This window comes from Phyllobates terribilis, unplaced genomic scaffold, assembly GCF_046119375.1.
Source record: "Phyllobates terribilis strain yellow unplaced genomic scaffold, ASM4611937v1 Scaffold_13__5_contigs__length_258822181, whole genome shotgun sequence".
Lineage (NCBI taxonomy): Eukaryota > Metazoa > Chordata > Amphibia > Anura > Dendrobatidae > Phyllobates > Phyllobates terribilis.
The window spans coordinates 160629283-160653881 of record NW_027362773.1 but is presented as its reverse complement, the minus strand read 5'-3'; the positions used below and the strand labels follow the sequence as shown (position 1 = coordinate 160653881).

Genomic DNA, 24599 nt, shown 5'->3' with positions numbered 1-24599 from the left:
CCAGCATTCTGTAACCAAGCAAAACGATTTATGGGAGCAGAAATGTAACAAGTGAAAAATCTGACACGTACAAAGGCCGCGCAATGGCCGTCATGTCACAGGAGGAGGCCGCAACTATGAATCATGGGTCACGTATAAAAGGAGACAAGTATGAAGAGCCGGGCATTGTGCTGGAGCTGCAGCAATACAAAGACTTATATCATACTGCCATCAGGGTCACGGCACCGCGGCCCCCAGCAGATTGTGCCCCGAACGTATCCCCCCCAGACACAAGAATCTGTACAGAGAGACCACGACAAGGAAAGTATGTGCCCCTCACATCCACCTCCAGGGGCTTCTCTGTCCTAATCTACATCCATAGACATTAATATGGAGGAAAGTATGTGCCCCCCACATCCACCTCCAGGGGCTTCTCTGTCCTCATATACATCCATAGACATTAATATGGAGGAAAGTATGTGCCCCCCACATCCACCTCCGGGGGCTTCTCTGTCCTCATCTACATCCATAGACATTAATATGGAGGAAAGTATGTGCCCCCCCACATCCACCTCCAGGGGCTTCTCTGTCCTCATCTACATACATAGACATTAATATGGAGGAAAGTATGTGCCCCCCACATCCACCTCCGGGGGCTTCTCCGTCCTCCTCTACATCCATAGACATTAATATGGAGGAAAGTATGTGCCCCCCACATCCACCTCCAGGGGCTTCTCTGTCCTCATCTACATCCATAGACATTAATATGGAGAAAAGTATGTGCCCCCCACATCCACCTCCGGGGGGCTTCTCTGTCCTCATCTACATCCATAGACATTAATATGGAGGAAAGTATGTGCCCCTCACATCCACCTCCAGGGGCTTCTCTGTCCTCATCTACATCCATAGACATTAATATGGAGGAAAGTATGTGCCCCCCACATCCACCTCCGGGGGCTTCTCTGTCCTCATCTACATCCATAGACATTAATATGGAGGAAAGTATGTGCCCCCCACATCCACCTCCGGGGGCTTCTCTGTCCTCATCTACATCCACAGACATTAATATGAAGCAAAGTATGTGCCCCCCACATCCACCTCCGGGGGCTTCTCTGTCCTCATCTACATCCATAGACATTAATATGGAGAAAAGTATGTGCCCCCCACATCCATCTCCAGGGGCTTCTCTGTCCTCATCTACATCCATAGACATTAATATGGAGGAAAGTATGTGCCCCCCACATCCACCTCCAGGGGCTTCTCTGTCCTCATCTACATCCATAGACATTAATATGGAGGAAAGTATGTGCCCCCCACATCCACCTCCAGGGGCTTCTCTGTCCTCATCTACATCCATAGACATTAATATGGAGGAAAGTATGTGCCCCCCACATCCACCTCCGGGGGCTTCTCTGTCCTCATCTACATCCATAGACATTAATATGGAGGAAAGTATGTGCCCCCCCACATCCACCTCCAGGGGCTTCTCTGTCCTCATCTACATACATAGACATTAATATGGAGGAAAGTATGTGCCCCCCACATCCACCTCCGGGGGCTTCTCTGTCCTCATCTACATCCATAGACATTAATATGGAGGAAAGTATGTGCCCCCCACATCCACCTCCGGGGGCTTCTCTGTCCTCATCTACATCCATAGACATTAATATGGAGGAAAGTATGTGCCCCCCCACATCCACCTCCAGGGGCTTCTCTGTCCTCATCTACATACATAGACATTAATATGGAGGAAAGTATGTGCCCCCCACATCCACCTCCGGGGGCTTCTCCGTCCTCCTCTACATCCATAGACATTAATATGGAGGAAAGTATGTGCCCCCCACATCCACCTCCAGGGGCTTCTCTGTCCTCATCTACATCCATAGACATTAATATGGAGAAAAGTATGTGCCCCCCACATCCACCTCCGGGGGGCTTCTCTGTCCTCATCTACATCCATAGACATTAATATGGAGGAAAGTATGTGCCCCTCACATCCACCTCCAGGGGCTTCTCTGTCCTCATCTACATCCATAGACATTAATATGGAGGAAAGTATGTGCCCCCCACATCCACCTCCGGGGGCTTCTCTGTCCTCATCTACATCCATAGACATTAATATGGAGGAAAGTATGTGCCCCCCACATCCACCTCCGGGGGCTTCTCTGTCCTCATCTACATCCACAGACATTAATATGAAGCAAAGTATGTGCCCCCCACATCCACCTCCGGGGGCTTCTCTGTCCTCATCTACATCCATAGACATTAATATGGAGAAAAGTATGTGCCCCCCACATCCATCTCCAGGGGCTTCTCTGTCCTCATCTACATCCATAGACATTAATATGGAGGAAAGTATGTGCCCCCCACATCCACCTCCAGGGGCTTCTCTGTCCTCATCTACATCCATAGACATTAATATGGAGGAAAGTATGTGCCCCCCACATCCACCTCCAGGGGCTTCTCTGTCCTCATCTACATCCATAGACATTAATATGGAGGAAAGTATGTGCCCCCCACATCCACCTCCGGGGGCTTCTCTGTCCTCATCTACATCCATAGACATTAATATGGAGGAAAGTATGTGCCCCCCCACATCCACCTCCAGGGGCTTCTCTGTCCTCATCTACATACATAGACATTAATATGGAGGAAAGTATGTGCCCCCCACATCCACCTCCGGGGGCTTCTCTGTCCTCATCTACATCCATAGACATTAATATGGAGGAAAGTATGTGCCCCCCACATCCACCTCCGGGGGCTTCTCTGTCCTCATCTACATCCATAGACATTAATATGGAGGAAAGTATGTGCCCCCCACATCCACCTCCGGGGGCTTCTCTGTCCTCATCTACATCCATAGACATTAATATGAAGCAAAGTATGTGCCCCCCACATCCACCTCCGGCGGCTTCTCTGTCCTCATCTACATCCACAGACATTAATATGGAGGAAAGTATGCGCCCCCCCACATCCACCTCCGGGGGCTTCACTGTCCTCATCTACATCTATAGACATTAATATGGAGAAAAGTATGTGCCCCCCCACATCCACCTCCGGCGGCTTCTCTGTCCTCATCTACATCCATAGACATTAATATGGAGAAAGGATGTGCCCCCCACATCCACCTCCAGGGGCTTCACTGTCCTCATCTACATCCATAGACATTAATATGGAGGAAAGTATGTGCCTCCCACATCCACCTCTGGGGGCTTCTCTGTCCTCATCTACATCCATAGACATTCATATGGAGAAAGGATGTGCCCCCCACATCCACCTCCAGGGGCTTCTCTGTCCTCATCTACATCCATAGACATTAATATGGAGAAAAGTATGTGCCCCCCCACATTCACCTCCGGGGGCTTCTCTGTTCTCATCTACATCCATAGACATTAATATGGAGAAAAGTATGTGCCCCCCCACATTCACCTCCGGGGGCTTCTCTGTTCTCATCTACATCCACAGACATTAATATGGAGGAAAGTATGCGCCCCCCCACATCCACCTCCGGGGGCTTCACTGTCCTCATCTACATCTATAGACATTAATATGGAGAAAAGTATGTGCCCCCCCACATCCACCTCCGGCGGCTTCTCTGTCCTCATCTACATCCATAGACATTAATATGGAGGAAAGTATGTGCCCCCCACATCCACCTCCGGCGGCTTCTCTGTCCTCATCTACATCCATAGACATTAATATGGAGGAAAGTATGTGCCCCCCACATCCACCTCTGGGGGCTCCTCTGTCCTCATCTACATCCATAGACATTAATATGGAGAAAGGATGTGCCCCCCACATCCACCTCCAGGGGCTTCTCTGTCCTCATCTACATTCATAGACATTAATATGGAGAAAAGTATGTGCCCCCCACATCCACCTCCGGGGGGCTTCTCTGTCCTCATCTACATCCATAGACATTAATATGGAGGAAAGTATGTGCCCCTCACATCCACCTCCGGGGGCTTCTCTGTCCTCATCTACATCCATAGACATTAATATGGAGGAAAGTATGTGCCCCCCACATCCACCTCCAGGGGCTTCTCTGTCCTCATCTACATCCATAGACATTAATATGGAGGAAAGTATGTGCCCCCCACATCCACCTCCGGGGGCTTCTCTGTCCTCATCTACATCCATAGACATTAATATGGAGGAAAGTATGTGCCCCCCACATCCACCTCCGGGGGCTTCTCTGTCCTCATCTACATCCATAGACATTAATATGAAGCAAAGTATGTGCCCCCCACATCCACCTCCGGGGGCTTCTCTGTCCTCATCTACATCCATAGACATTAATATGGAGGAAAGTATGTGGCCCCCACATCCACCTCCGGGGGCTTCTCTGTCCTCATCTACATCCATAGACATTAATATGGAGGAAAGTATGTGCCCCCCACATCCACCTCCGGCGGCTTCTCTGTCCTCATCTACATCCATAGACATTAATATGGAGGAAAGTATGTGCCCCCCACATCCACCTCTGGGGGCTTCTCTGTCCTCATCTACATCCATAGACATTAATATGGAGAAAGGATGTGCCCCCCACATCCACCTCCAGGGGCTTCACTGTCCTCATCTACATCTATAGACATTAATATGGAGAAAAGTATGTGCCCCCCACATCCACCTCCGGGGGCTTCTCTGTCCTCATCTACATCCATAGACATTAATATGGAGGAAAGTATGTGGCCCCCACATCCACCTCCGGGGGCTTCTCTGTCCTCATCTACATCCATAGACATTAATATGGAGGAAAGTATGTGCCCCCCACATCCACCTCCGGCGGCTTCTCTGTCCTCATCTACATCCATAGACATTAATATGGAGAAAAGTATGTGCCCCCCCACATTCACCTCCGGGGGCTTCTCTGTTCTCATCTACATCCATAGACATTAATATGGAGAAAAGTATGTGCCCCCCCACATTCACCTCCGGGGGCTTCTCTGTTCTCATCTACATCCACAGACATTAATATGGAGGAAAGTATGCACCCCCCCACATCCACCTCCGGGGGCTTCACTGTCCTCATCTACATCTATAGACATTAATATGGAGAAAAGTATGTGCCCCCCCACATCCACCTCCGGCGGCTTCTCTGTCCTCATCTACATCCATAGACATTAATATGGAGGAAAGTATGTGCCCCCCACATCCACCTCCGGCGGCTGCTCTGTCCTCATCTACATCCATAGACATTAATATGGAGGAAAGTATGTGCCCCCCACATCCACCTCTGGGGGCTTCTCTGTCCTCATCTACATCCATAGACATTAATATGGAGAAAGGATGTGCCCCCCACATCCACCTCCAGGGGCTTCTCTGTCCTCATCTACATCCATAGACATTAATATGGAGAAAAGTATGTGCCCCCCACATTCACCTCCGGGGGCTTCTCTGTTCTCATCTACATCCATAGACATTAATATGGAGAAAAGTATGTGCCCCCCACATCCACCTCCAGGGGCTTCTCTGTCCTCATCTACATCCATAAACATTAATATGGAGGAAAGTATGTGCCCCCCACATCCACCTCCGGGGGCTTCTCTGTCCTCATCTACATCCATAGACATTAATATGAAGCAAAGTATGTGCCCCCCACATCCACCTCCAGGGGCTTCTCTGTCCTCATCTACATCCATAGACATTAATATGAAGCAAAGTATGTGCCCCCCACATCCACCTCTGGCGGCTTCTCTGTCCTCATCTACATCCATAGACATTAATATGGAGGAAAGTATGTGCCCCCCACATCCACTTCCGGGGGCTTCACTGTCCTCATCTACATCCATAGACATTAATATGGAGGAAAGTATGTGCCCCCCACATCCACCTCTGGGGGCTTCTCTGTCCTCATCTACATCCATAGACATTAATATGGAGAAAAGTATGTGCCCCCCACATTCACCTCCGGGAGCTTCTCTGTTCTCATCTACATCCATAGACATTAATATGGAGAAAAGTATGTGCCCCCCACATCCACCTCCAGGGGCTTCTCTGTCCTCATCTACATCCATAAACATTAATATGGAGGAAAGTATGTGCCCCCCACATCCACCTCCGGGGGCTTCTCTGTCCTCATCTACATCCATAGACATTAATATGGAGGAAAGTATGTGCCCCCCACATCCACCTCCGGGGGCTTCACTGTCCTCATCTACATCCATAGACATTAATATGGAGGAAAGTATGTGCCCCCCACATCCACCTCCGGGGGCTTCACTGTCCTCATCTACATCCATAGACATTAATATGGAGGAAAGTATGTGCCCCCCACATCCACCTCTGGGGGCTTCTCTGTCCTCATCTACATCCATAGACATTAATATGGAGAAAGTATGTGACCCCCACATCCACCTCCAGGGGCTTCTCTGTCCTCATCTACATCCATAGACATTAATATGGAGAAAAGTATGTGCCCCCCACATCCACCTCCGGGGGCTTCTCTGTCCTCATCTACATCCATAGACATTAATATGGAGAAAAGTATGTGCCCCCCACATCCACCTCCAGGGGCTTCTCTGTCCTCATCTACATCCATAGACATTAATATGGAGAAAAGTATGTGCCCCCCACATCCACCTCCGGGGGCTTCTCTGTCCTCATCTACATACATAGACATTAATATGGAGAAAAGTATGTGCCCCCCACATCCACCTCCGGGGGCTTCTCTGTCTCCATCTACATCCATAGACATTAGTATGGAGAAAAGTATGTGCCCCCCACATCCACCTCCAGGGGCTTCTCTGTCTCCATCTACATCCATAGACATTAATATGGAGTAAAGTATGTGCCCCCCACATCCACCTACAGGGGCTTCTCTGTCCTCATCTACATCCATAGACATTAATATGGAGAAAAGTATGTGCCCCCCACATCCACCTCCGGGGGCTTCTCTGTCCTCATCTACATCCATAGACATTAATATGGAGAAAAGTATGTGCCCCCCACATCTACCTCCGGGGGCTTCTCTGTCCTCATCTACATCCACAGACATTAATATGGAGAAAAGTATGTGCCCCCCACATCCACCTCCAGGGGCTTCTCTGTTCTCATCTACATCCATAGACATTAATATGGAGAAAAGTATGTGCCCCCCACATCCACCTCCGGGGGCTTCTCTGTCCTCATCTACATCCATAGACATTAATATGGAGAAAAGTATGTGCCCCCCACATCTACCTCCGGGGGCTTCTCTGTTCTCATCTACATCCATAGACATTAATATGGAGAAAAGTATGTGCCCCCCACATCCACCTCCGGGGGCTTCTCTGTCCTCATCTACATCCATAGACATTAATATGGAGAAAAGTATGTGCCCCCCACATCCACCTCCAGGGACTTCTCTGTTCTCATCTACATCCATAGACATTAATATGGAGAAAAGTATGTGCCCCCCACATCCACCTCCAGGGGCTTCTCTGTCCTCATCTACATCCACAGACATTAATATGGAGAAAAGTATGTGCCCCCCACATTCACCTCCAGGGGCTTCTCTGTCCTCATCTACATCCATAGACATTAATATGGAGGAAAGTATGTGCCCCCCACATCCACCTCCGGGGGCTTCTCTGTCCTCATCTACATCCATAGACATTAATATGGAGGAAAGTATGTGCCCCCCACATCCACCTCCGGGGGCTTCTCTGTCCTCATCTATATCCATAGACATTAATATGGAGGAAAGTATGTGCCCCCCACATCCACCTCCAGGGGCTTCTCTGTCCTCATCTACATCCATAGACATTAATATGAAGCAAAGTATGTGCCCCCCACATCCACCTCCGGCGGCTTCTCTGTCCTCATCTACATCCATAGACATTAATATGGAGGAAAGTATGTGCCCCCCACATCCACCTCCGGGGGCTTCTCTGTCCTCATCTACATCCATAAACATGAATATGGAGGAAAGTATGTGCCCCCCACATCCACCTCCGGGGGCTTCTCTGTCCTCATCTACATCCTTAGACATTAATATGGAGAAAAGTATGTGCCCCCCACATCCACCTCCAGGGGCTTCTCTGTCCTCATCTACATCCATAAACATTAATATGGAGGAAAGTATGTGCCCCCCACATCCACCTCCGGGGGCTTCTCTGTCCTCATCTACATCCATAGACATTAATATGGAGGAAAGTATGTGCCCCCCACATCCACCTCCTGGGGCTTCTCTGTCCTCATCTACATCCATAGACATTAATATGGAGGAAAGTATGTGCCCCCCACATCCACCTCCGGGGGCTTCACTGTCCTCATCTACATCCATAGACATTAATATGGAGGAAAGTATGTGCCCCCCACATCCACCTCCGGGGGCTTCACTGTCCTCATCTACATCCATAGACATTAATATGGAGGAAAGTATGTGCCCCCCACATCCACCTCTGGGGGCTTCTCTGTCCTCATCTACATCCATAGACATTAATATGGAGAAAGTATGTGCCCCCCACATCCACCTCCGGGGGCTTCTCTGTCCTCATCTACATCCATAGACATTAATATGGAGAAAAGTATGTGCCCCCCACATCCACCTCCGGGGGCTTCTCTGTCCTCATCTACATCCGTAGACATTAATATGGAGAAAAGTATGTGCCCCCCACATCCACCTCCGGGGGCTTCTCTGTCCTCATCTACATCCATAGACATTAATATGGAGAAAAGTATGTGCCCCCCACATCCACCTCCAGGGGCTTCTCTGTCCTCATCTACATCCATAGACATTAATATGGAGAAAAGTATGTGCCCCCCACATCCACCTCCGGGGGCTTCTCTGTCCTCATCTACATACATAGACATTAATATGCAGAAAAGTATGCGCCCCCCACATCCACCTCCGGGGGCTTCTCTGTCTCCATCTACATCCATAGACATTAGTATGGAGAAAAGTATGTGCCCCCCACATCCACCTCCAGGGGCTTGTCTGTCTCCATCTACATCCATAGACATTAATGTGGAGAAAAGTATGTGCCCCCCACATCCACCTACAGGGGCTTCTCTGTCCTCATCTACATCCATAGACATTAATATGGAGAAAAGTATGTGCCCCCCACATCCACCTCCGGGGGCTTCTCTGTCCTTATCTACATCCATAGACATTAATATGGAGAAAAGTATGTGCCCCCCACATCTACCTCCGGGGGCTTCTCTGTCCTCATCTACATCCACAGACATTAATATGGAGAAAAGTATGTGCCCCCCACATCCACCTCCAGGGGCTTCTCTGTTCTCATCTACATCCATAGACATTAATATGGAGAAAAGTATGTGCCCCCCCCACATCCACCTCCGGGGGCTTCTCTGTCCTCATCTACATCCATAGACATTAATATGGAGAAAAGTATGTGCCCCCCACATCTACCTCCCGGGGCTTCTCTGTTCTCATCTACATCCATAGACATTAATATGGAGAAAAGTATGTGCCCCCCACATCCACCTCCGGGGGCTTCTCTGTCCTCATCTACATCCATAGACATTAATATGGAGAAAAGTATGTGCCCCCCATATCCACCTCCAGGGGCTTCTCTGTTCTCATCTACATCCATAGACATTAATATGGAGAAAAGTATGTGCCCCCACATCCACCTCCGGGGGCTTCTCTGTCCTCATCTACATCCATAGACATTAATATGGAGGAAAGTATGTGCCCCCCACATCCACCTCCGGGGGCTTCTCTGTCCTCATCTACATCCATAGACATTAATATGGAGGAAAGTATGTGCCCCCCACATCCACCTCCAGGGGCTTCTCTGTCCTCATCTACATCCATAGACATTAATATGGAGAAAAGTATGTGCCCCCCACATCTACCTTCGAAGGCTTCTCTGTCATCTACATCCATAGACATTAATATGGAGAAAAGTATGAGCCCCCCACATCCACCTCCAGGGGCTTCTCTGTCCTCATCTACATCCATAGACATTAATATGGAGAAAAGTATGTGCCCCCCACATCTACCTCCGGGGGCTTCTCTTTCCTCATCTACATCCATAGACATTAATATGGAGAAAAGTATGTGCCCCCACATCCACCTCCAGGGGCTTCTCTGTCCTCATCTACATCCACAGACATTAATATGGAGAAAAGTATGTGCCCCCCACATCCACCTCCAGGGGCTTCTCTGTCCTCATCTACATCCACAGACATTAATATGGAGGAAAGTATGTGCCCCCCACATCCACCTCCGGGGGCTTCTCTGTCCTCATCTACATCCATAGACATTAATATGGAGAAAAGTATGTGCGCCCCACATCCACCTCCGGGGGCTTCTCTGTCCTCATCTACATCCATAGACATTAATATGGAGAAAAGTATGTGCCCCCCACATCCACCTCCGGGGGCTTCTCTGTCCTCATCTACATCCATAGACATTAATATGGAGAAAAGTATGTGCCCCCCACATCTACCTCCGGGTGCTTCTCTTTCCTCATCTACATCCATAGACATTAATATGGAGAAAAGTATGTGCCCCCCACATCCACCTCCAGGGGCTTCTCTGTCCTCATCTACATCCATAGACATTATTATGGAGAAAAGTATGTGCCCCCCACATCCACCTCCAGGGGCTTCTCGGTCCTCATCTACATCCATAGACATTAATATGGAGAAAGTATGTGCCCCCCACATCCACCTCCAGGGGCTTCTCTGTCCTCATCTACATCCACAGACATTAATATGGAGAAAAGTATGTGCCCCCCCACATCCACCTCCAGGGGCTTCTCTGTCCTCATCTACATCCATAGACATTAATATGGAGAAAAGTATGTGCCCCCCACATCCACCTCCAGGGGCTTCTCTGTCCTCATCTACATCCATAGACATTAATATGGAGAAAAGTATGTGCCCCCCACATCGACCTCCAGGGGCTTCTCTGTCCTCATCTACATCCATAGACATTAATATGGAGAAAGTATGTGCCCCCCACATCCACCTCCGGGGGCTTCTCTGTCCTCATCTACATCCATAGACATTAATATGGAGAAAGTATGTGCCCCCCACATCCACCTCCAGGGGCTTCTCTGTCCTCATCTACATCCATAGACATTAATATGGAGGAAAGTATGTGCCCCCCACATCCACCTCCAGGGGCTTCTCTGTCCTCATCTACATCCATAGACATTAATATGGAGAAAGTATGTGCCCCCCACATCCACCTCTGGGGGCTTGTCTGTCCTCATCTACATCCATAGACATTAATATGGAGAAAAGTATGTGCCCCCCACATCCACCTCTGGGGGCTTGTCTGTCCTCATCTACATCCATAGACATTAATATGGAGAAAAGTATGTGCCCCCCCACATCCACCTCCGGGGACTTCTCTGTCCTCATCTACATCCATAGACATTAATATAGAGAAAAGTATGTGCCCCCCACATCCACCTCCGGGGGCTTCTCTGTCTTCATCTACATCCATAGATATTAATATAGAGGAAAGTATGTGCCCCCCACATCCACCTCCGGGGGCTTCTCTGTCCTCATCTACATCCATAGACATTAATATAGAGAAAAGTATGTGCCCCCCACATCCACCTCCGGGGGCTTCTCTGTCCTCATCTACATCCATAGACATTAATATGGAGAAAGTATGTGCCCCCCCACATCCACCTCCAGGGGCTTCTCTGTCCTCATCTACATCCATAGACATTAATATAGAGAAAAGTATGTGCCCCCCACATCCACCTCCGGGGGCTTCTCTGTCCTCATGTACATCCATAGACATTAATATGGAGAAAGTATGTGCCCCCCACATCCACCTCCAGGGGCTTCTCTGTCCTCATCTACATCCATAGACATTAATATAGAGGAAAGTATGTGCCCCCCACATCCACCTTCGGCGGCTTCTCTGTCCTCATCTACATCCATAGACATTAATATAGAGGAAAGTATGTGCCCCCCACATCCACCTTCGGGGGCTTCTCTGTCCTCATCTACATCCATAGACATTAATATAGAGGAAAGTATGTGCCCCCCACATCCACCTCCGGGGGCTTCTCTGTCCTCATCTACATCCATAGACATTAATATGGACAAAAGTATGTGCCCCCCACATCCACCTCCGGGGGCTTCTCTGTCCTCATCTACATCCATAGACATTAATATGGAGAAAAGTATGTGCCCCCCACATCCACCTCCGGGGGCTTCTCTGTCCTCATCTACATCCATAGACATTAATATGGAGTCGTCCTCTTCTGGGATTTCTACAAGATTTTGGAGGCGTCTGTGGGAATGTTTCCCCTTCACCCAGAAGATCATTTGTGGGGTTAGATCCTGATGTTGGGGGTCCAGGCTCACAGTCTCCATTATATAAAGGGGTTGGGGTCCGGGCTCTGTGCGGCTGCTCATGTTCTCCCCCCATGTCTGTATGGAGCTTGTGCACTGGATGTCATGGGGGGCAGATGAGGGTCTTCCCCAAACTGTTCCCACAAAGCTGAATCTACAATTGTCCGCAATGTCTTGTGCTGAAGATGAAGATTTCCCATAACTGGAGCTGAGGGTCCGCGGTCCCCCCCTGATAACAGCCCATAGCATTATCCTCCTCCACCATCTGTACAGGGGGCACAATGCAGTCAGGGGGTAACGTCCTCCTGGAATCACCAAACCCAGACTCCTCCATCAGACGCAGATAGAGAAGTGCGATCCGTCACTGCACAGAACACGTCTCCTCCAGAGTCCAGTGGCGGCGGTTTTACCCCACTCCATCCGACGCTTGGCATTGTGCTTGGTGACGTACGGCTGCAGGCAGCTGCTCGGCCATGAAGCTCTCGGCAGGGGGCGCAGTCTTTGCAATGAGACCAGAGGAGGTCTGGAATCTGCAGTTATGGGGTCAGCAGACCGGTGGGGACTTTTCTGCCCTCTGCTCCTCAGCACTCGGCCCCACGAGTCCCATGTTTTGCATACAGTGTAGCTAATTATCCTTTTTCTCAGTGGTTGGTGCTTGGTAATAATGACAATGTGATCATTGTTGGGGAGGTGAATAGTGACAATCTCTGTACCGCGCTGCAGCAGGTGTTGGTGCTATAGAAGCAATGAGTAAATGTATTGTCAGACTCTCCTTTTTCACATCTAGAAGCCGGCGTCTCATTGCTCGGTTCTGTCGCTATCATATATTATGGACACTTCTCGCCCCGACCTCCCGGCTCCTCCTCGCTGTCCCGGCCGCACTTCATGCCTTCTACATACATTACACAACCCTCGGCCTCCTCATCCTCTCTCATGTATGTGATAAGTGACTAGAAGTGGCCGGAGATTTACACAAAGTGCTCAGACCTCTTGTGAATGAAACAGGCCCTTTTTTCTTGGCCTCACCCCACCCTCGCAGGTGCAGGGCTGACAATGAGCCCCTGAGGGCGGCCACAGCTATGTGACCCAGGTATTTACCTAGCTGCGCTGGGCACACCCATAGGAGGAATGTGCCCGGCTCTCAGCACAGAGCGTTACCCGAGAGTCAGGTACGGCGTAGAGCGCGGCCTCCAGACCAGCACACGGAGCCGCAATAAAGCTCCTGTGGATAATTCCTGCAGCAAATCTATTGGAAATCCTGCACTGATTCAGGTGGTTTTTGGGGCTGATTTGCAAATTGGATTTTCCTGCGCCGGATACCCATAAAAATTAACTGAGTGTTGGTTGCAAATTTTCACCTTAACTTCATCCCCCATGTGGGTCCAACACCCCCTCTGATGAGCCGCTTGCAGCCCCCACTGTGGCCAGATGTGCAGAATGTACAGGGACGGGACAGCACAGCGCCGTACTCCATGTAGTGGCCGTTCTCAGTACTGCAGCTCTGATCACATTCACTTCTATAGTACAGTAGCTGAGCTGCAGTAACGATCACTTCACAGTGTAAGAGGGGGTCCTGTTCCACCTCTGTATAATGAGTATTTCTGACCGCCGTGGGGGTGCCAAGTGTCCAACACCAACCAATCTGATACTAAGGATAGGTCATCAATATACAAGACATGGACAACCCCTTTAAAAGGGAATATATAAACTTTCCTGACACTTCTTAATTGCCCCATGACCATTTTCAGCTTTATTCACTTACTCCACTAATGTCTATACTGTTTTATAGAACTGCACCTCGCTGTATGGGAATGATGCGTAGGGGGCTGTCAATCACTGTCTAGGGGGCGTCACTGCAGCTACTGAATACGGACAAGTGTCAGGGAGGAAATGCCGGACTGGTCCTGGATCAGTAGAAACCAAAAAGGTTCCTTTTACTGAAATATGTGCAGTTCCATAAACCAGTAAAAACATTACTGGACTATGTGAATAAAGCTGTAAAAGGTCATCGGGAAGTTCAACAGCGACGGGGGCTGACAAGATCCCTTTAAGGCAGGGTGTCTTAACTTTTCTTGTGTTGTCCCTGGTACATTCTCGAATCGGCACTTTGCAATGACCCATGGCCTGAGTCTGGCATCTCAGCACTGCTAATGTGAGCTTGGGAGGTTGACCTGCAGTGCCCCTCACACCCCGTGGACCAGACGTGACATCCTGAAGAGTGGACAGAAGTCACACCCCGTGGACCAGACGTCACATCCTGAAGAGTGGACAGAAGTCACACCCCGTGGACCAGACGTGACATCCTGAAGAGTGGACAGAAGTCACACCCCGTGGACCAGACGTGACATCCTGTAGAGTAGACAGACGTCACACCCCGTGGACCAGACGTGACATCCTGAAGAGTAGACAGAAGTCACACCCCGTGGACCAGACATGACATCCTGTGGAGTAGACAGACGTCACACCCCGTGGACCAGACATGACATCCTGTAGAGTAGACAGACGTCACACCCCGTGGACCAGACATGACATCCTGTGGAGTAGACAGACGTCACACCCCGTGGACCAGACGTGACATCCTGAAGAGTGGACAGAAGTCACACCCCGTGGACTAGAAGTCACACCCCGTGGACAGACGTCACACCCCGTGGACAGACTTCAAACCCCGTGGACTAGAAGTCACACCTCGTGGACTAGAAGTCACACCTCGTGGACAGACATCACACCCCGTGGACAGACATCACACCCCGTGGACAGACATCACACCCTGTGGACAGACGTCACATCCCGTGGACAGACGTCACACCCCGTGGACAGACGTCACACCCCGTGGACAGTCATGGCGCTTCTATAAATCATCTGGGCTTTCTACATGGCTGCAGTTACCTGGGCCGCTCCCGTTCACATAGGTTCTCCAGGCACTGATAGAACTGTGGGGCGTCCACGCCATCAGGGGACGCGCTGTCACTGAACGGCTGCCGCTGGCAGGGTGCTGCGGAGCGGGACGTCGGCACGATAACCGTGTTTATGCTCTTCCCGGTGAGCAGGTCCTGATAGATGGAGGCAGCGTTGTCCAGAAACTCTACATATGTAAAACAGGACAGACAGAAATGTGTACGTCACACACAACGCCCAACTGAGCAACATGCGTCACATCACCGGACGTAAACCCGCGGGCCCGTCCCCGAAAACAAGGAGACAAGACTTCCTGTAAGGGGCCGGAGACACGAGACAGACATCGCTATACAAACGGCACATAATCGGCTTGTGACGGCCCCGAGAGACTCGTGTGATACTCACCAGAGAAATAAAACTGGATCTGGAAGGCATAGAGGAAATCTGAGAAGCACATGAGGCAGTCCATAGCGTCGTCCATCAGTACAATCCTGGAGAGCAGCGAGAAACAGACACTGTTGAGGGGGTACAACCACTGCAGGCAGAGGAGGATCATAGCTGCGATTCTCTGCGTGTCCTGACCCCTTTTTATCATAGCTGCGATGCTCTGCGTGTCCTGACCCCTTTCTATCATAGCTGCGATGCTCTGCGTGTCCTGATACCTTTCTATCATAGCTGCGATGCTCTGTGTCCTGACACCTTTCTACCATAGCTGCGATGCTCTGTGTCCTGACACCTTTCTATCTTAGCTGCGATGCTCTAAGTGTTCTGATACCTTTCTATCATAGCTGCGATGCTCTAAGTGTTCTGACACCTTTCTATCATAGCTGCGATGCTCTGTGTCCTGACACCTTTCTATCATAGCTGCGATGCTCTGTGTCCTGACACCTTTCTATCATAGCTGCAATGCTCTGTGTGTCCTGACTCCCATCTATCACAGCTGTGAAGCTCTGCGTGTCCTGAAGCCAAAGCAAAGCTGCATCTGCTAGGAGCACTGGACACTGCAGACTGGGTCAGAGGCCTGAACTGTCAATCATCAGGAGAAGACCGACCCCGACAAGCGGGGACTCGGGAGGCAGGGGGAGCGGTGTGCTCCTGAAGACTGACCTTGAGAGAAGCCCTTTAATTCGTATGGGTGGGAGCAATACTGTGCACTAAGGCTGATAATCATGATTCTGCTGGAACTGAATGCCATGCGCTGCAGTGCAGAGATCTGTCAGATTACTTCTCAATGCTGGAGTTCCCCTTTAATGGGGTTGTCCATTAGGAAATTGAGGGGGACACACGGCAAAGTGACATTGTCTAAAGAGTTAAAGGCAGCAAAGCTTTCTGGTGATGATACAATCCATTGTAATAAGTTGGAGACGTGAGGCGATTGGGGCAGCGTTTTTTGCTCCTAACACGCTCACAGCTGCCAAATCATTACAGTCCCTCGCACATCGCGCCTCTTTCATGTGCTTTTCCAAAGCTTTTTGTAGATCTGTTTGAAGTTTTGTAGGAAGTGTAAAAAAAAAAAAATCTGTTATCCCCCTCGGCCCCACAAATATAAAACTGTAGAGAAGTCACCGCCGGTGAGAAGTGACTCTGCGGGCGCTGGGGAACGGCCTGAAGCCTCAGCACCGAGGTCTGCTGCTCTGCGTGGGTGTCCCCGGGGCGTGTGCGCTCCAGCTGGGTGCTGACCTGATGGCCTATTACACCCCCTGTACACACTGTCTGTCCGGCCTCGTGCTCCCTGCACGTCTTGTGACCGCTGCAGTAAGAAAATGCACGTGCATAAAGATGCTGGATGTGGCCGATGGGCCAGAACAGAAGAGGCTCCTGAGGAAGAGGCTTCTGGTGTCTCAGGTGGGCCTTCAGCACCGGCTGCGGGCCTCATCCTTTAGTCTGCTATGGGCCCCCCTCACCTCTATGTACACTCCTGCACCATGTGTCCCCTAATAACGACATACTGACTGCTGTTTCTCGGCAGCCTGTGAGATACTGCAAAACTTTTTTTAGGCATTTCAAGACTTGGACATTATTCCATCTTCATGACCGAGCAAATTTTCAATTTTTTTTGGAGGGGGGAGAATATTTCAAAATGAAGCCTATATTTTTTTAAATTGCTGATTTCTCCTGTAACTGCGGCTAGCATTTAGCGCCCCAGTTACAGGGGACACATTCAGTCTCCTGATTGTACAGCTGAGCTGATCTCGATCTGCTAAGAACCAGCAGCTGATTCCCAGCACCTGGTGACTACTAGGATGGAGAAAGCAGCGCTGCTACTGATCAGGAAAGCGGGGATGGTAAGTAACCGTCTCTGCCTTCTCTATGCGGAGTCCAGCGGTCTCTCTGCCTTTGCAGGTTCTGTGCCAGCGCGCACTCACCTGGCTGCTTTCTGTGTCACATCCATGGGGAAGTCGGGGCAAAGCATCTGGAGGAGGCACTGATATTCCTTCATAGCCAGGAGATCTAGGGGACAGAAATATGCATTATAAATGCTTGCCTATGGCTGTACGACCTACCTTTGTACAGGATCGGTCTTTGTTCTGGCCGTATTCACGACAGATGGCTCTCAGACCGATATAAGTCAACGGTGCAATTCAGACAAAATTTGCAGCATGCACTATCACGTCTGATCTGCAGATGACAACCGCTCATTGGACTCATTTAAAATGAATCAATCAAAAGGTTTTTGCTATGTAATGTGAGAGAAGCATGATATAGGGACAGAGAGGCAGATTCCAGTGATGTGTAACTTACAGGGCTGCTTGCTGTAGTTTTGATAGAATCCCTGTTTTCTCTGCTGTAGATGTAGCAGTGCTCAGAATGCTCAGCTGTATATAAACCCATCCACACCACTGATTGGCAACTCTCTCTGCACTGTCAGCAAACTGCCAATCAGGGTTTGGGATGGGGTTATGCAGATCAACTAGAATGGTCTGCATGTAAGACCTAATCCTGCAGTGATAATCACCTGCTGATAAAACACTGATTGTATTGAAACTACAGCACACAGCCTAATAAGTGACACATTCTTGGAATCAGGATCTCTTGCACTATGTCATGCTGCTCTCAGATTAAATAGCAAAACCCTGCTGACAGATTGCCTTTAACACTGACCATATGGACACAATCTGCATGGCATCAGTTTTTCACAAATTCATTGCAGAAATGACAAGAGGAAACAGAATTGGGCCTTTTTTTTTAACAGACATATGGATGTGATTGTAGCACATACAAAGCAAGATACAGGTGAAGATCGCACATCCAACCTGTGCCTAAGGGAAGAAACTGTCCCACTTGGGCCACCAGGCCGCTGATCGGAAAAGGGACAACGTGTCCTGCAATGGGAGAGTGCTGTACGTTCCCCCGACACGCTGCCTTGTCTTTCGTTGCAGCTTCATGGTCAGTTTTTACTGCAGTTGGCACCCCTATAATAGCACACCACAGAGAATATGCAGAAGCTAATTTTTAAGCTTTATAACCCATGAACGTCCCATGCAGGATAATGCAGGAAAGTAATATTGCTGCAGATCTTCAAAGTATCTGTAACTTCGTTTTAACTGGGTTAGACTTTTTGTAAGTTGAGTTACTGTCCCTTTAAAGCGAGTGTTCCTCCTCAGTCCTGTGCACAGAGCTCTAATGACTGTGCAAGGAAGGGACCGGGTGGTCAGGATGTCTCCTATGAAGGTAAAGAGGGGCTGACACGACCTCGCTGGTGTTTACTCAGTGTATAAATATCTGCAGCACCATATAATTTGCACAGTGGTTTCCCTCCCTATAAATCTTCTCCTTGTGCCACAAAGCTCTTGGGAGCGGCTCATGGAAGTCTTGGCACCGGATAAAGTAATTACAACCAACACGGGGCAGAGAACAACCGCCGCGGCCGCACTGCCCTCCGTAATGGAAGTACAATGCATACCATATACTGTAGTGTCCCGGGAAATGCTCCGGAGCCGCCAGCAGAACCGGACCAAAACCAGAGCAGAGGAGATGGAAAACCCAGGACCTACTAGAAACTGGGGTTAATCTGTGGATGTCGAAGAGGACGAGCCGAGGACGTGTGTATTGTATGTGAACGGCGTGTACAGCGGGGTAATTTCTTACAGAATCAGCCCCTCCTCCGAAAAAAGAAACATCTGCACTAAACAGTTTTATATATCTAGTAAAAGATATCCGAGTTACTGTATACATACACTCCTGATCCTGAGTTACATCCTGTATTATACTCCAGAGCTGCACTCACTATTCTGCTGGTGCAGTCACTGTGTACATACATTACATTACTGATCCTGAGTTACCTCCTGTATTATACTCCAGAGCTGCACTCACTATTCTGCTGGTGCAGTCACTGTGTACATACATTACATTACTGACCCTGAGTTACATCCTGTATTATACTCCAGAGCTGCACTCACTATTCTGCTGGTGCAGTCACTGTGTACATACATTACATTACTGATCCTGAGTTACATCCTGTATTATACTCCAGAGCTGCACTCACTATTCTGCTGGTGTAGTCACTGTGTACATACATTACATTACTGATCCTGAGTTACATCCTGTATTATACTCCAGAGCTGCACTCACTATTCTGCTGGTGCAGTCACTGTGTACATACATTACATTACTGATCCTGAGTTACATCCTGTATTATACTCCAGAGCTGCACTCACTATTCTGCTGGTGCAGTCACTGTGTACATACATTACATTACTGATCCTGAGTTGCATCCTGTATTATACTCCAGAGCTGCACTCACTATTCTGCTGGTGCAGTCACTGTGTACTTACATTACATTACTGATCCTGAGTTACATCCTGTATTATACTCCAGAGCTGCACTCACTACTCTGCTGGTGCAGTCACTGTGTACATAAATTACATTACTGATCCTGAGTTACCTCCTGTATTATACTCCAGAGCTGCACTCACTATTCTGCTGGTGCAGTCACTGTGTACATACATTACATTACTGATCCTGAGTTACATCCTGTATTATACTCCAGAGCTGCACTCACTATTCTGCTGGTGCAGTCACTGTGTACATACATTACTGATCCTGAGTTACATCCTGTATTATACTCCAGAGCTGCACTCACTATTCTGCTGGTGCAGTCACTGTGTACATACATTACATTACTGATCCTGAGTTACATCCTGTATTATACTCCAGAGCTGCACTCACTATTCTGCTGGTGCAGTCACTGTGTACATACATTACATTACTGATCCTGAGTTACCTCCTGTATTATACTTCAGAGCTGCACTCACTATTCTGCTGGTGCAGTCACTGTGTACTTACATTACATTACTGATCCTGAGTTACATCCTGTATTATACTCCAGAGCTGCACTCACTATTCTACTGGTGCAGTCACTGTGTACATACATTATATTACTGATCCTGTACTGATCCTGAGTTACAACCTGTATTATACTCCAGAGCTGCACTCACTATTCTGCTGGTAGAGTCATTGTGTACATACATTACTGATCCTGAGTTACCTCCTATATTATCCTCCAGAGCTGCACTCACTATTCTGCTGGTGCAGTCACTGTGTACATACATTACACTACTGATCCTGAGTTACATCCTGTATTATACTCCAGAGCTGCACTCACTATTCTGCTGGTGCAGTCACTGTGTACATACATTACATTACTGATCCTGAGTTACATCCTGTATTATACTCCAGAGCTGCACTCACTATTCTGCTGGTGCAGTCATTGTGTACATACATTACAGTACTGATCCTGAGTTACATCCTGTATTATACCCCAGAGCTGCACTCACTATTCTGCTGGTGCAGTCACTGTGTACATACATTACATTACTGATCCTGAGTTACATCCTGTATTATACTCCAGAGCTGCACTCACTATTCTGCTGGTGCAGTCACTGTGTACATACATTACATTACTGATCCTGAGTTACATCCTGTATTATACTCCAGAGCTGCACTCACTATTCTGCTGGTGCAGTCACTGTCTACATACATTACATTACTGATCCTGAGTTACATCCTGTATTATACTCCAGAGCTGCACTCACTATTCTGCTGGTGCAGTCACTGTCTACATACATTACATTACTGATCCTGAGTTACATCCTGTATTATACCCCAGAGCTGCGCTCATTATTCTGCTGGTGCAATCACTGTGTACATACATTACATTACTGATCCTGAGTTATATCCTGTATTATACTCCAGAGCTGCACTCACTATTCTGCTGGTGCAGTCACTATGTACATACATTACATTACTGATCCCGAGTTACATCCTGTATTATACTCCAGAGCTGCACTCACTATTCTGCTGGTGCAGTCACTGTGTACATACATTACATTACTGATCCTGAGTTACATCCTGTATTATACTCCAGAGCTGCACTCACTATTCTGCTGGTGCAGTCACTGTGTACATACATTACATTACTGATCCTGAGTTACCTCCTGTATTATGCTCCAGAGCTGCACTCACTATTCTGCTGGTGCAGTCACTGTGTACATACATTACATTATTGATCCTGTACTGATCCTGAGTTACATCCTGTATTATACTCCAGAGCTGCACTCACTATTCTGCTGGTGCAGTCACTGTGCACATACATTACATTACTGATCCTGAGTTACCTCCTGTATTATACTCCAGAGCTGCACTCACTATTCTGCTGGTGCAGTCACTGTGCACATACATTACATTACTGATCCTGAGTTACCTCCTGTATTATACTCCAGAGCTGCACTCACTATTCTGCTGGTGCGGTCACTGTGTACATACATTAAATTATTGATCCTGTACTGATCCTGAGTTATATCCTGTATTATACTCCAGAGCTGCACTCACTATTCTGCTGTGCAGTCACTGTGTACATACATTACATTACTGATCCTGAGTTACATCCTGTATTATACTCCAGAGCTGCACTCACTATTCTGCTGGTGCAGTCACTGTGTACATACATTACATTACTGATCCAGAGTTACATCCTGAATTATACTCCAGAGCTGCACTCACTATTCTGCTGGTGCAGTCACTGTATACATACATTACATTACTGATCCAGAGTTACATCCTGTATTATATTCCAGAGCTGCACTCACTATTCTGCTGGTGCAGTCACTGTGTACATACATTACATTACTGATCCTGAGTTACATCCTGTATTATACTCCAGAGCTGCACTCACTATTAGAGATGAGCGTTGTTCTACTCGAACTGTTCGCCAATCTCAAATTCGAGCTGTTTTGGGCGGTGTTCGAGCCGGTCGGCGAACACGAACAATTTGAGAAAAATTCGGCTGTTCGAGGTTATGTTCGATAACTGTTCGTGCACCAAAATCATAACTGGATTTTTTCTCAGTAATGATGAAAATTAATGTTAATACGCAGTTTCAGTGTACAGCGGGGCGGGGGGAGGGGCAGGGGATGGATCTCTGCAGGAATAATGAAGATCTCCATTTTTTTTTCTCTTTCCCGCATTTACAGTGGGGAGGTGCAGTCTGTCAGCCTATCAGCAGCGCACACACGGAGCGAAGTGCTTTTTTTCACACAAGCAAGGGCATGTGTGATTGGCAGTGTATGTCACATGTCCTTGCCCTATAAGACCAAGCCATTTTCCCCGTCGCCACCATTTTCTCACTGCTGCAGCTGCGTGTTAGACGGCACCGCTGTTGCTGTGTGCGCTATACCTTGTTAATTTCAAGCCAATTTTCGCACAAATCTACAGATAGCTTGGGAGTAGGGAATAGTTGTGATTGCAGTCCTTTTAAGGACTAGGTTACAGCATTTCCTACGACTTTTATCAGGCAGGTCTGTGCTCTTAAATAGATAGGTTGTGGGAGTAAAGACTAATTGTAATTGGAGTCCTTTTCAGGACTAGGTTACATCAGTTCCTATCAGTTTTTGCCAGGCAGGTCTGTGCCAGTGCTGTGCAAGTTTTTTTCACAGCATTTGGCTGAATCTAGCAAAGCTAATCCTTTTTGGCCTATTGCAGAGTGTGTTAGTCAGTGGAGTAGCCTATCTGTGTTGCAAGATATACCACCTGTGTATAGAATACCAATTTATTTACTGCACCTAGTGAAGTAAAATCTTTTGGGCATAGCATCATTCTATTAGTCCATCTATACTGACCTCCATCAGGTTGCAAATTAAAACTAATTTTTATCTGCATCTACAGTACCTCTGAAAAAATATTTGGGCTTCTAGCAGTGTGTGGGACTTGTTGTATTAGTCCATCTATACTGACCTCCATCAGGTTGCAAACTGAATATATTTTTTTCTGCATCTCCCTCTTAAAAAATATTGGGCTTCTAGCTGTGTGTGGGACTTGTTCTATTAATCCATCTATACAGACCTCCATTAGGTTGCAAACTGAATATATTTTTTTCTGCATCTACCTCTGAAAAAATATTGGGCTTCTAGCTGTGTGTGGGACTTGTTCTATTAATCCATCTATACTGACCTCCATCAGGTTGCAAATTGAATATAATTTTTTTCTGCATCTAACCCAGCCAATAGTTTTGGCCTAATACCACAGTTTGGCCACTCAGCTCTGCTCGGTTCCCATCCATTGTTTTTTTGTGCAAACAACTCCAGAGTTGTGAATTAGTTAACCACCAAAATGAGTGGAAAAAGGCCTGCTGCTGGTGGAAAGGGGAATAGGCGTGTTGGGAAGGGGAAAAAAGGTTGTGTCCGTGGGGTAGGTGCAGAAGAAAGACCATCTTCCAGCCAAACTAAAATGTCTACTTCTTTTAGCGGACAATGTGATAAGATCCCTTTCTTACGGCCACGCCAATCGCTACAAATTCCAGATGAGGCACAAAAACAGCAGGTGCTTCAACGGATATCAAGTGCTCCTTTAAGTGGGCTCTCCTCCACATCAACTTCAACATCACAAATACTCCAGTCCTCAAAGGTGTCACCCCAATCGCACTTGCTTCCTCACAGCTCCCAAATCTCCAGCTGCCCGTCTGAGTATGTGGTAGAACAGATGGTTGAGTCTGCAGAGCTGTTTACTCATACTATAGCCTGGGAATCAGAGGTCGACTCCAGCGCTTCTGTGAATCCAGACGAGGAAATGATCTGCACTGATGCCCAGAATCTTTATGAGTCGGATCCAGGACCAGACGCAGAAGGTTCTGACCATAATGTAGACCCTCATTCCCAAACTGTAACTCCTGTTGGTGGAGACAATGAGGAAGACGATGATAAGACTCAAATACCTGATTGGAGCGACAACTTTAGTTTTTTGTCAGGGCAGGAACAGGTTGGCTCTGAGGACGACGGGTGTGATAACACACAGGGTGATGATGATGAGGTCGGAGATCCCACTTACTGTCAACCCACAGTCAGCCAAGAGATGAGGTCAGCAGAGGAGGTGGAGGAAGATGCTAGTGACGACGAGGTCAGGTTGCGCCTTCCTGGACAGAGACGTAGTACTGGAAGCTCGTCAACAACTGCATC

General features: G+C 48.2%; 1 protein-coding gene across 2 annotated transcripts in view; it reads right to left on the bottom strand.

Moving 5' to 3' along the window:
• CSTPP1 (centriolar satellite-associated tubulin polyglutamylase complex regulator 1) overlaps window positions 1–24599 on the bottom strand; it is a 154493-nt gene that overhangs the window by 51008 nt on the left and 78886 nt on the right. For both annotated transcript variants that reach the window (XM_073659556.1, XM_073659555.1), the window contains 3 exons: window positions 17517–17601; window positions 15556–15641; window positions 15142–15337 (listed from right to left, as the gene is read on the bottom strand). In XM_073659556.1, coding sequence (XP_073515657.1) covers window positions 15142–15337; window positions 15556–15641; window positions 17517–17601 — 367 coding nt within the window. The remainder of the gene's footprint in view (window positions 1–15141; window positions 15338–15555; window positions 15642–17516; window positions 17602–24599) is intronic.